The sequence below is a fragment of the Lutjanus erythropterus genome, chromosome 7, assembly GCF_056507025.1.
Source record: "Lutjanus erythropterus isolate fLutEry1 chromosome 7, fLutEry1.hap2, whole genome shotgun sequence".
NCBI classification, from domain to species: Eukaryota; Metazoa; Chordata; class Actinopteri; order Lutjaniformes; family Lutjanidae; genus Lutjanus; species Lutjanus erythropterus.
In genome coordinates, this window is record NC_139323.1 from 20143034 (window position 1) to 20157449 (window position 14416).

General features: G+C 38.5%; 1 protein-coding gene across 2 annotated transcripts in view; it reads left to right on the forward strand.

The window, feature by feature from the left end:
• Nucleotides 1–14416, forward strand: part of rabgap1l (RAB GTPase activating protein 1-like) — a 162980-nt gene that overhangs the window by 30773 nt on the left and 117791 nt on the right. For both annotated transcript variants that reach the window (XM_084723124.1, XM_084723125.1), the window contains exons 12-13: nt 6272–6365; nt 8160–8310. In XM_084723124.1, coding sequence (XP_084579250.1) covers nt 6272–6365; nt 8160–8310 — 245 coding nt within the window. The remainder of the gene's footprint in view (nt 1–6271; nt 6366–8159; nt 8311–14416) is intronic.

Below are 14416 nucleotides of genomic sequence, written 5' to 3' on the forward strand. Positions count from 1 at the left end.
TGTGGGTCGTGTGTAAGTGAGTGTGGCAAGACATGTGATAACAGGAATGTGGATGGATTGTGAGGACTGAGATTGAGTGTGTGTGTGTGTGTGTTTGCATATGTGTGCAAGAAAGGGTGTGTATTCTGTGTTTTACAACAGATTTTGTGTGTGTGTGAGTGTGTGTGTGTTTGTTATGCTGTGAAAAGCAATGACTGCAGGCAGAATCTCAGGGGTTTTGATAGCTATTTGTGTGATTATGCACGCTTGTGTGTGCTAGTGCGTCAAGCCTGAGTGGTTTTGTGTGGAGCCTGGTCCAATCCTGTTAGGGCTTGTTGGCTTATAGCACTACAGCAGTGCAGTATCAAGCTACAATCACAACACCCCCCACACGCCCTTTGAGGGTGAAATGAACAGCCCTCTAAAGTCAAGCGGCACCAAGCACCACGGGTGGTTGTTCCATTAATAATCTTTCTAATTAGCAAAATATAGTGCCAGCTGTTTAAATGTATGAAAGTGGCAACAGTATTCAATTCACTTTTATTTATATACTGCCAAAAGTTTTCTCAGTGTACTTTTCAAATAGAGTAGATCTAGACCGTATTCTTTGTATTATGAAAGGAAAAAAAAACTTGATTTCTATGTCCAAAGACCGCTTTTGACCCCAGTGTCTCTGCAAACAGTCCATTAGCACACCATCAATCAGAACAGTCACTTTTCAAACCGTCTTGCTTGTCATATGAATTCCCTGTATAAGTGTTTGTATTGAGACACTGACTCCATTAAATTTAAAGCTGACCTGATATTTTCCCATCAATAATGGCAGCTATGCCGGAGGGATGGAGGCAAAGCAGCAATAACATTAAACCCACCAACACTGGCTGTTAGACTCCAGTGATTCCCAAACATGACCCAGTTTCAGCTCACTAATATAAACAGGACTGGCATTTCCACCTCACCACTGGCCCGGTTGTGCAGGTGTTGCAGATTAGACCTGGCCACAATTCAGGCTACATGCTTCATGATGTTGGTTTGGATAAAGGTGAATGCTTTTGTTTTCATTTAGCTGTTAGCCTGCTCCATTTCAACAGGCTACAAATGCCCACAGTTTTCTGGCACAACAAAAAAGCATCTCTTTTTTCACTGTAAAAATGTTTCCCAAATTTGTTCAATTGTTCAATTATTCACTTGTGATACATGGAAACATTTAACATTAGTAACTCATCAGGGCCTGGTCAATAAAACAAGACTGGTATATCAGCAATAGATGCATGAATAGTATTAAGAAATTTATACAATAAAATGTTTAGTTTCACTTAAATGCATTAAATGCAAACTCACGCAAACAGCCACTCAAGAGGTGTGTTGCAACTTGTGACACAGCAACAGAAACAACATGGAGTGAACAAATGAGTGTAGACATGATGAAATGTTACTATAATATAAGAGCTAACCGGTATTTTAGTTTTTTTTTGTTTTTAGTAGATTAAAGGTCCTTACAAACGAACAGTGAATTAAATAAACGGTATGAAATTGAGAGTATTTCAGAGGCAAAATTTTGACCCACCGGACTATTCTTGCCAAGTGCAACACAATTTTGCTAAGAAATTAGTAAGTTTCTAAAAGTGAACCGCACCAGGGCAAAAAAGGTTCAATCAACATCAAGTAAACATGACCCCAACATACCTGGTTACAGCCAATATAGAGAAAGAGAGAAGGACTGTTGAAGCTGATATACACACCATCCTCATGCTGAGGCTCATTTGCTATTCCTCTCCACACTTTGTCTTTCTTTGAAATTGTTGTCTCTGTAGTCCCCCCCCCCCTTTTATCATATAATATGGAGTTGTATGAAACAAGTTATCCTCCATGTTGGATGTTTTAGCTCTGATGTTGTCAACAACATACGGTTGGATTGCTCAGATCTGAAAAAATAAAAGCCGCAACATTATTTAGCGAAATTCGGTCATTGATGTGAAAGCTTCCATTTGATACAAACAGGTTAAAAAAAATATTAACGTGCAAATTATTTGCACAAAAAAAACCCCAACGTGTTCTGGTGTGAAAAGGCCTTAGATCTATTACCCGTGTGTCTTGATAAATAAAGTGATTAATTAACAATAAGGCATTTAGATTTAAAATAATGTGGCAAAATTCAGCTGGTATTAGAAATGGGTCCTCAAAAAGGTGTAATTGTCAGCATATATTGAATGAAATGAAACATGATAAATCATAATAAATTTTTCAGCTGTATCGCCCATCCCTCAACTCTATTTCGTCTTATTCTGTAGCCTATTTCTTCTTTGCCTCTGTTAGGATTCTTCTACTTTTTTCACCTTGAGGCACTAAAAGGTATTAGCAGAGTGGGAGGCACAAGATGTCTCTCCGATGTCTAGCTGCAGACTCGCCCAAAGTCACGAGTCAGCTGCCAAGGCCGGAGCTGACAGCTTTCAACTGGCACTGTGGGAGCCATTCAGATGGCTTTTTCTTTAACGCCCCTCCACTCCCCCAGAGCTGAAAATTGGAGGCGCTCAGGGCCATAGAGCTGGAGGTCAGCTTCATTGTGTACAGAAATGAATACACTCCCAGTGTAGATGCCACCGCTGCGAGCACACACACATTCAATTCATGTGGATGTTTTTATTCTTTTTTTTTTTCTTCTTGGAAGCTGCAATGTGGAAAATAGGCCTGAAGCTGACAATTCTCATTTTTCGTAGCTTTCTCTTTCACAGCATGGTTTGTGATTGTTGCTTATTGTGTTTTTTTGTTACTCATTTTATATATCCATGCAGTCACACACAAACAAATACTATATTTTCCATTTTCATATACAATCGCCGACTGTGATTACACATATATTCGCACTGTGCGTATGCTGTATTATTTATTACTGGAACCATTCTGTGTCTGCACATACAACACAATAAAACAAAAATTTAATTTCACTGCACTGGTGTCAAATAAGAGATGAGGGTCAAAATATATAAGTAAAAGTACATTAAAAAGGGTGAAGGTGATTCAAAGTAACATCTTCATGGCACTAGGGAGTACCTGCTCACTCGAATGTAGACAAAACCAATCCACTAGTGGCTTGAACATCAGAGAGATCCAATTTGAAAGTAATCCTACAGTGAATGCACAGCCCCCCTCCAGATTAAAAGGTAACAGTAATGGCCCTCGTCTTCACACTTTCTTTCATCACCTGGTAACTTGGCTTGGAAGTGGCATTGGACTCACGCTTCCTTGCCACGTGGCTTTAGCCAATCTGAGGACAGAGGCAGCAGCTTTGTGCTCGGTCTGAACCATTTGAAAGGGCTCATCAAGCATTTATAAAGACCTGAAAAGCTCCCGCTGAGGCTGTAAGGATGTATAGGAACAGCAGTGCATTGAGCATAGTGGCTGCATGTTTTCTCGGATAAAATGTCTCGATTTATTATTTAATGCCAAGGCCTTAGTTAAGTGTTCAGTGGGAGTGAATGAAGCCTTTTAACACTTTTGAGGGTGGTTGGTGTTTAACTGAGATGTCAGTGAAACCTAATATTGTGCCCTTTTTTCATATTTATGTGAAATGACCACCTTTAAAAACGTAAAATTTGACTTGATGCACCTCACTGTATTTTAAAGTTGTGCAAACACCTACAGTAGATTTTACATTAAGGCCGTCCGCGTGTCATGACATAATTTATTCAAGCAAGCCTTTGTTTCCTTTAAAGACAAGTGAAAAAAGAAGACATGATTTGTTTATGAATAATCACAGTGATGTGGGTCATAGAAAAGAATGAAAAATCCGAATTACCACGTTGTGGTTGTTTGCCTCCACCAACCAAGACAGGTTCCTGTTTACATCCATATTTGTCCTGAATCTTAGAATATATGTAGTGAAGACTTGGACATAATTTAATAAAAGGTATTAAATGTATTTTTTTTTTGTTCTACTGAATAATTTCAAGTGAGAAACCCGCTGTCTTCACTTGGAGACTGTTTTTACAGAGAAGTACAGAGGACTGATTAAGAGCTGAGCATTATGACATCACAGTGATGTTGATATCTTCACTTCATTTTATCCTATTTGACATATGTGTGAAATTTTGTCAGAAGTTAAAAAAATCTCATAATAATGATTTATTGAGTTATGGCCAAAAACATGTTAGAGGTCATAGTGACCTTTGAGTCCATTTTTCTGACTGTTTGAGAGTTTGAGGATGCATGGAGGTTGTTTAAGATCACACAAAAGCTCACAACAAAAACCATCATCCCTCAACTCAAAAAATTATTGTATACCAAGTAGCCTGCATCACCACCTTCCTTAATGGCTGTGATACGTGGGTAACCTACAGCCGTGACATCCGGTCTTTCTTCCATGTAAGCTGCCTCCAGTGCATCCTGGGAATTATCTGGTGTGTGCCTCACACTGAAATACTTACAAAGACAAACTGCAGAAGTATTGAGGCCAAGATCGCTTAGTGCCAGCTGCAGCAGCTGGGTCACATGATAAGGATGCCCCTGTGTCAGTTAACCCATAGAGTGCTATGTGACCAATTACATCATGGTCACCTTTTAGCGGGAGGGCCAAAGAAGCGCTGTAAGGACCAGATGAAGAACGTCTTGAAAAAGTGCAAGATCGGATCTGAGGACCTGGGGGATGTTGCTTCTGACCGTTCCACCTAGTGATGGCTGTGTAAGGATGGGGTTCATATGCTGGAAATGGAGAGGACAACAAGAAGACAGCAGACAAGAGCCAGGAGAAATGAAGCAATGGTTGCCATCCCTACCACCGCCAGCACTACCTCAACACATGCAAGCTACGCCTGCTATAGAGCTCCTGGGACCAAGATAGGGCTGTTCAGCCATCAAAGAACTTATCGTCAAAGAAGTGGGCGTCATCATTGGAGTTTGAAAGAGATGCGATGATGATGAAGGTCAGACAGACTGAAAAGTTGGAATCAAATAAATATTTCAGCAGTAAGCCAGACAGTGTGCAGGAGTTCTTTTCATTGTTTTCTAGTTGCGCCTTCCTCCAGTGCACCTGTCATGCAGCCAAGTGTGCAGAGATTTTTTTTAAAATGTTTTCAATTTTTTTTCTTTCACTTACCACCAATTTTCAGTTTTAAAGACACCATTTAAGTTACTTAAATCCTAATCATGAATGTGTAACAATCTACATCATATACACTCTAGACAAGCATGGCCCAATGTTCATGTTTGCATACTCTGAGTAAATAGACATTACTTTTTATAGAAAGGTACCTGTTTGTATTTGTCAATTTGTTGTAAAGAGCAAAATTTTAAATGTTAATAATAAATCACCACTATAACAGTACAGTACTAGAACAAGCAGATGCACCAGACTTATCTAAATTTAAATAAACATGAGGTGAATTTCAAAGGATCCATGTGTAGGATTAAGAGGGACTAGCTGAGAATGGGTGAAGATTGGGACATGAGAAACATTACTTTTCATCAGAAGGTACCTGGGTACCTGTTGGGTTTGGAACCCAGAAATAAATGAAGAAAAAGCTTTGTCTGCATAAATTTAAATATAATGATTGAGGGAGAAGATAGGTTATGAGTTAACCCTGGACCAAAAAGAAATAGCATGTGTGTGAGTCACTATAGCATACCAATTTTATATTTGTGTCTCAATTCTTTTTTCCTCCCATGTGTAGTACATTTCTCCTCCTCTTTCTGTGTAATATACTGTATACAGTACATAAACACATATAGGCTTATGAACTACACCTGTTATCAGTGTACGTGCTGGACAGTGTGAATCTGTGTGAATCTGTGTGCGTGTTTGTTTCAGTGGGCGGTCTCTGTGTGGGGATCAGTTCATCTCTCCAGCAGCAGAGCAGGCCGGACAGTCAATTAGTGCTTCTGCATCTAAACACAAGTGGTTCACTGTGCTGATTGCCTCTTGTCTGCCTCACGAATCACCAGACAGGAGAACAGCAATAATGGAGAGTGTAGGCACTGCACAGGCACTCCTTCTTCCATTTGAGCGTGTGGCATCAATATTAACAGGTTTTTAAAATGTGCAGTACAGTTCCCTGACATATGTGTGTGTACAATGAGAGCTGTGAAATGCCCTGGAACAAGTGATTAAGGCCAAAAAACGTGTCCTGTTGTCTTTTGACTGTGCATTTAATACCATGTGAAACATTAAAACACAACGGCAACACAACACAGTTTAAGATAATGTTTTAGGCCTTTTCAACAAGGTGTTGGTAGATATCAGGAATGATCCATCTATGCTGTAAATATTAATATCTCTGTGTATTTATGTGTCCTGCAGATAGCGACAGCGAAATCTCCAGTGGGACAGGAGACGTTTCTAAAGACTGTCCTGAGAAAATCCTGGAGTCCTGGGGAGGAATCCTCAACAGATGGTAGGGCTTCACAAGAGAAATTTAGAAATCGAGAATGAATAAAATTTAGATGAAAATATCTGGTTGAAAGACCATTGGAAGCTGTACAGAGAGGGGTAGAAAGAGGTATTGTATACAGAATAATGGCTGTATTAGGGTTAAATGTTTTAAACATTTGCACAAGACATCTAGAAAGTCAATTTGTTGTAAAGAGCAAAATTGTAAATGCTAATAATAAATATCAATATTATAACAATACAGAATTACAACAAGCAGACATATTTAATTTGGGACATAAGAGCTGGAGATAAGCTAGGCATGTCAGATAAATTAAAACGAATAAAATATTTGAGAGGAAAATCAGACATAAACTCTTTTTTACGACTTTTCTATCTAAGGATAATAGGAACAAGATGCACAAACCATTATGCACAGGTGACAGGTGTGTTACAGTCATTTTAAACATCTTTTCAGCAGCTAACGTTGTCATTAAACCATAAGAGCTTATAAACACATTTTTTTTTTAGATATTTTCTATCACCAGTTCTTCCTGCAGTGGCAGCTGTGCTCTCTGTCGTCTGGTCCAATACAGGTTGAATGACATCAACAAAGCGTTATTTAAGATCGCCTATTAAAGCTAGCTATTAAATGAATCAGTTACTATTATGATAATTGATTAATTAATGATTTAAGTCATTTCAAAGTTAAAAAAGGTCAAAATTCTCTGATTACAGCTTTTTAAATGTGAATATTTTCTGTTTTCTTTCATTCCTCTATGGCAGAAAATATAATATCTGTGATATCTGTGGGTTGTGGACAAAAAAAAGAAAAACATTTGAGGACTTCATCTTGGGCTTTGGGAAACAGTTATAGACATCTTTCATCATTTTCTGTGACATTTTATGGACCAAATTAATGGATGAATCCAGAAAAATAATCAACAGATTAATTGACAATGAAAATAATTGTTAGTTGCAGCCCTGTTTTATTCCCTTTCTGCCATATTCTGCAAATGGATCCCCATAAATCTTACACACTGGAACTTTAAGAGGAAAAAATGAGACAATTATGTGAAACATGATTTGTAGCTCTTCATCTTGTGCAAAAGCACTGTGACATAACACATTGATGCTGAGAGGTGAACTGGGCCCACCTTGTCTCATACAGACTGTGATTTACAGGACAGGAACGAGGATCCTGTCATTATTGTAGTTTTAATGTTTTATCATCCTCCTTTGTATGGAAAACAGTTCCCTTCAGATAGAGCTATTCATTTACTCGCTATAACACATACTGAAATGTCATTACTGTAATATTTTGTTCTTTTACAACAACCAGTATTGATGCATACAGCTTTCGGTGCAGACACTGGTATGATTAACAGAATGAAAGATGTTTCTGGCTTTTCATTTGATTTCACAGTCTGTTTTCTTGCTGTTGCATCAGCACAATGAAGTGAAGTAGTTTATCGGGAAATTGCCTTCATATGGCCTCAATAGATGCATTATGATGAGTTTTCAAGCATCATTAAAAAGAGCTGACAGTGTGTTTTCAAAAGCAAGATATTTCCTCATGTAGGAGAGATCTAACAGCCTGGCAGCACTGCGGTTAATACTCTACTTGAATACACTGCATTATTCTTCACACTGTCGCTGCACAAATGTCATTGTTACGCACAAAGAACATAATAAAATAAAAACAATTATCAAACCTGTCCAGCTGCACTTCAAATTAATATTTAAAGTGGTTGAATTGGATTAAGTGAGATTATAAAATAATGGATTACCCCTGTGTGTGTGTCTGTGTGTGTATCAGGCATGGGAACCTGTCCACTCGTCCGAAGGGTTTGCCCTCGTTGGTTCGCAGTGGCATTCCTGAGCCACTCAGAGCTGAAGTCTGGCAGCTGCTGGCCGGTTGCCACGACAACCACGACCTGCTTGAGCACTACCGCATCCTCATCACCAAGGTAAAGGCACACACACAGAAAAACCAGGGAGGGATAACTGCTCATAACGAGTTGCATTTACTGAATGCATTTCTGATGCGTAAGTAGGTCAGCTGATACAAAACGCGTTCAGAAAGTTTGAAGGCTGCTCACATACACAAACGGATGCGTGTACTTCAGTAACTTCAATTTCACAGCATTTTGTTATCATATTCTGATATGAGGGCTGGCATGTCAACAGGCACTGGAGTATTAGCTGAAAAATGACAAAAGTCAGTAGTTACTTAAAGATTGTTGTGCGTGGTTGTCTGTAAACTGTATCTGTATGTCTACAGTACATGGAGAAATAAGTGTTGTCAGAGTTAGCATTCATGCAGTTTAGAATTAGTGGGAAATGTTCTGTTGTGCTAACCTCGCTAACGCCACTGGTCATGTAGCGAAGCAACATCAAAAAAATTTAAATCGTAATTTAAGGTATATTCTTATATATGTTATTTTGTGAGATGTAATTAATTTTTTTTCACTTTTAAATTAAACAGCATTTTAAACAAGTGTCAGATATTTTGCAATAGTAACGCTTGTCATCAGGTGAAACAGGCCGTGAACAAGCTAAAGTTAGCTTTGTCAGTTGGTTCAGTGAGCTACCCAGCAGTTACACTTGGAAGTTGCTCTGTATAAATATTTTATGATTACTAATGATTGTGTAAGAATTTGTTCTTGTGCTGCAAGCTGTTTTAATATCGTGATGTGTAAATTTTCGTTTCATAAACATGTTATGAATAACAGAGAGTGTTTGCACGTGTGAAAAGTCGGTGCAAGCTTCAACTTCCTGGATGGTACTTTGCTTATATTACTTTTACTTATGTGTAGAAATAACCTGTAAGCATAGACACTGTATTATCTTTTCCTTGCACATGGATGTTTCTCACATATACAGTTAGTGACAATTAATTGGTTCTTCCAGCTAAAGTGAAAGTCTTGGCTGTGTCTTGTTATAAACCAGATGAGTGGTGTGAATGGTGATAATATCATGTCACTGTGGTGAAAATAAATCAGGACGTATTTTTCCTTATTGTGTCGATTGTACTTTGTCTGAGAGTACTAACATCGCTGACGTTGCTGTTGTCATTACTGTTCCTCTGAACTTTGTGTCTTGTCAGAGGACACGCTCATTTAGTGGTGACATTTAAAGGCATGTACTGCTGTCTCAGGACTATTACAGCCTGTGTTCACCCTTTGGCCTCCCAGAGAGCTTGCAAGAATTCAAAGTGAATTTTTGGACCTTTAGTATTTACCAGTTGGCTGTTTTTAGGCTGTGTTCATGTATAGCGTACCTGCTGCAGTTTAAGTTTTTCTGTGTGGTTGGTTGGGTTTAAGGTGGTGAAACTGTTGTCATACAAGTGTGACACAGCTGCCTGAAAATCAGATTTGAATCTTCTGCTGACTGAGGTCGCTTTCACACCTGTGCTTGGTTTCATTTGGTTAGAACTAACGAAATAAAAAAATATTCTACTGACATGTAAATCACTAATGGGATAGTTTGGCAACTGTCATCCTGCATTGTCTTTGCTACATGAATGCATATGAGGAAATCAGATTATGGTGAATGACACTGTCACTTTAGCACTTGACTGCACCGTTATAAGTCAAGACTGTCTCTCAGCTTTTCTATTATTGTTAGCTGTATCTTGTGTTTTACACAGTAAGACAATAAGAGATTAACCCCCATGGTGCAAATCTCTACAGATGAACACATTTCTGCCATTGCATGTTATATACCATCATAATGCCCAACCTAATTTGAACCAAACTAGACAGGTGAGGTGTAAAAGCACCCTAAGACTGTTAACAACACAAGTGGAATGCAGTTTACAATTTACAAGGCAAATGAACTACATTTATGTGCTTCTTTTCTTGTCCCTAAACCACTCAAAGCTCCATACTACACATCACATTCACCCATTCTGCTCATACAATAATGGCAGATGCTGCCATGCAAGGTGCCACACACACTCACACACTGAGGCTTACACCTTTGGGGGCAACTTGGGGTTTAGTATCTTGTGGAGGGAGCCGGAGATTGAGCCACCATTCTCCTGATTAGTGGACCATCAAGCCACAGTCATGCCATTTTTTTTACTTTTCATTTTTTATTCTCCTTCAAGATGACTTAAAAGACTAGAACTGAGTAACAGTAAACCTGTCCCCCAAAATTGTTAAGGACCCAAATTGTCCTTAACAATATTACTGGCAGTCATTAGTAGTGAGGTCATAGTCAAGGTTAAAGGTTAAAGTTTCAAGGGATAGTTCACCCAAAACTGAAAATTCATTAATTAGCTACTCACCCTCATGCTGACTGAAGGTCTGGTTTAGTTTTTTAGTCCACAAAACTCTGTTTCACATGAAAAATGTGATGTAAAATCTCCCAAACAATTTGAGTGAATGGTGATCAATGGAAAAAAACAAGCTGGGCAAGCATGGGCTTCATGTGCTTCATCCTTTTATTCATGTAGTGAACCATAAGGTTGCTTAATTATGATAAAGAAAACAATCCATCATTGTGTAATCCAGTAAATATATTTTCCTTTGCTTCATATACTTATATTTTGATGCTTTCATGAATATATCATTAACACCATTGTTTTATGTTAATCCTAAAAAGTTGTTTGAACTAAAGTGGCATTGCAATGCTAGTTTTTATGATTATCAACCATAGTAAAACAAAATTTTCCAAATGTCATCAAGCAGTCAACCCGGGTCTGTGAGCCATCTTTGTATTTCTAGCTAGAGATCTGTAAACCAGTAGGTGGAGTGACAAAGCCCCACTGGACCCACTGGACCAGACAGCAGCAGTAGGGGGAGGTGATACAAACACGCAAAGCAGACAGAGATCCTCGCTTTTATGGATAATACAATAGTCTTTCTCTTTGCCGCACAGGAGTGGCTGAAACTACCTGCCTCGATCAATAAGCAGAGAGAGAGGGGGAATAGATGGAAAGAAGAAAAATGGAGAGAGAGAGAGGAATGTGGACCCATAAATATGAGGTTGTAGCCACTGAGGGGAGAATTGGAGAAAAGGAATGTGTGTAAACGTCGAGAGCTGGCAGATTTCTCTCTTTCCCGAGTCACATATTTTTAGTTGTCTTTCACCTACTGTGTAAATTTCTCTCTTTGTCTTTTTCAGTCTTTCTCTTCCTCTTACCATCTTTATCTGGTAAATTGGAACAGTTTTTCTTCTGCTCTTTATGTCCCAGTTCTCTACCTTGCTCTCTCAGCTCTTCTTTCATAATATCTTTCTTTTCCCTCTCACAGTCCCTCACTTTTTTTTTGTCTTATGTGCCATCTCTCTTCACTGCGTACACTCACTTCTTCTTTCATATGAGCCATGTTTTTCTATGCCCATCTCTCTCTCTCTCCCTGTCTCTCTCTTGTGTTACGTAAGACCAAGCTTCTGTAGTTCAGCTCATTTATTCTCATTCCACTGGCTGGGCCATGCCCACATCCTCTGTCTTGCTGGAGTAGTGATGGTATTGATAGGCGGGTGGCCGGGCTATTAATAGCTGCACCAAATGAATGGAGCTGAGGGAAGATGGAGGAGGGAGGGAAAGAGGGAAGAGAGGCAAATGACAGCATTGGCGAGGGCGATGTGGAACTTATTAATGTCTGTTGTCTGGGCTCAGTGACGACGTTAATGCTGATTGAATTTTAAGTAATTGGACTGTCTCCCTTATGGAAGAGGGTATCAGTGTCGTAAATCAGCACCACGTATCACCAGGGGTTCTGGACAGGCGTTACGTTAGTGACCCACAGCCGATGGGTGTTAAACCATCTGTGGTTTCTAGTCCTAAACCTATGTCACCAAAACAGATTTCTGTTTTGTTATTGTACTTGGTGATCGGACTGATTTTAATTGTGGTTTTTGAGTTGTGGATTTCAGTTAATTTTCATTTCGTTTTTATTTGTTCCACTCATGTAATGCACATCTCCAGAAAAAGAAATGAGTGGGGAGAAAATGAATTTCATTTTGTCTTTCCTCTTACTCAGAACATATGCAGCCAAAATATTTTTTTTAATAGCTTTGGGACTCTTGACACTGTAATTGACAGATGTTGCAGTGCTGTTGTGTTGTTCCAAACACTTGATATTTAGCATAGAGCTGCAACAGTTAGTCGAATAATCAATTATTAATCAGTTATTAACTTAATTACCAACTATTTTCATAATTAATTAATTGGTTTGGGTTTTTTTTTAAAGAAAGAAAGCTAAATTCTCTGATTTTAGCTTCTTAAATATTTCTTTGCTTCTTTGTGACGGTAAACTGAAGGGGGTGTCATCATGAGTTTTGGAAACGGTTATCAAGATTTTTCACAATTTTTTGACATTTTTTAGACCAAACAACTAATTGATTAATCAAGAAAATAGATGACAGATTAATTGACACTGAAAATAATCATTAGTTGCTGCCATAATTTAGAGAGCACAGAAGAATCAATACCCTGACAACCAATACTACTAATCATTAACGTGAAAAAACAACAACAACAACAAAAGAATACAAGGCCAGATAATAATTAATCAAGTTAGTCTTTCTTTGTACACTTAATTAATGTGAAAGATACTTAAATCATTCTGCAGAGAGTTTTACACCAAACACTGAGATAGACATCTGTTTTAAAGTAGTCTGCACATACTGATATTTAAAATCAAATTTACTTCTGTCTTTGAAAACAAAACAAAATTTCCAGCGATCATCATTTTAATTTCATGGTGCACTGCTTTTCTGCTGGAAACAAAATTCCAAATACCACTGTAAAGGTCTTAAAAAGTCAGGGGTTTATCTTAATGAAAGTACAGACACTCTGAATGAAATGTCCTTCAGCCTTCCATTTTTCACTGTGCACTTCTTCTCTAATATCATTTACTGTAGCAGCCTCGTGTTAGTGACAGTGAAGAAGCTAGATTTGGATAGAAAACAGAGAAAAGATGGCAGCATTTCTCATTAAACCCATCTACGGTTTGTATTCTGTTGTATTTAATTTTATGCTGGGATATGCTATGTTCAGACCAAGTGCTTTAAACCTCTTTGTGTGTGATTTAGAATGAGATTTGGATCATTTCAGCCCCACATGACATGATTTGACTTGCCAGATGAAAACACAAAATTTGAGCACAATTTTTAAGCAACGGACAAACCTTCATATTACTGACTTCCTTAAAACATCCTAAACTGTGGGCTTAGTGTATGCATGCCTGTGCTGCAACTAAACCTATTGAATTTAGACTTCAGGAGATGGATGGGTGTTTTTCCACAGTGATACCGAAAGATGAAGGTGGTGAAGCGTTCATTCACAAAATGATTTTCTGAGGTACAATAATTTATATTGTGGCTGTCATATCGATTTTATTACACGATTATCATGACTAAATTAATTCTTGATAAAGATATTATCGTGGTATCTATAGCAAATGTGCAGGAGTTGGGGGAGGGAGACAAAGCGAGAGCGGAAAGAAACCAAAATAATTTGAGTGCATACATTATGTTCAAGAGGTAAAGAGACATGTATTATTTAGATATGAATGTTTCAGTTTTTAAAATATCACGGTTATCGTTAATATTGGTAAATCGTTACGCCCCTAGTTTGTTTCTTTCCATATCTTTGGAGACTGAGAAATTAAATACTACTTCATATTTAATAGGGAAAAATATTATTGTGGAACTTTTGTATGTATTATTTTCTGAGCTCATAAATCAGATTTTGAGCCTCCAAAGTGATTCTGTGATCTCTTGAGGGGTCCGTTCCCAGGGTGAGAACCACTTGGTTAGACCAACTTACTGAGCATTTAGCAGCATGTGGCCCGTGGCCGTCTAGCTTGATATCATAGATCCTTAGTGTCATGTTCGGTGTTGTACTGCTCTCATTTACAGTCATCACACACAGAGCCACAAATACACACTCTGTCACACACACCATGGCCTTAGGGCATCTGAGACATTCACAAATAACTCTTTTCTCGGCTGGCACAGTGCTGTGTTTGGGGTCTGGGCTGGGGGTTTGCTCGTGACATTTGAACAACCTTTTCGTCTCCCTAGAGCCGAACAAGCCCAAGGTGTGCTGCCTCGCTTGAA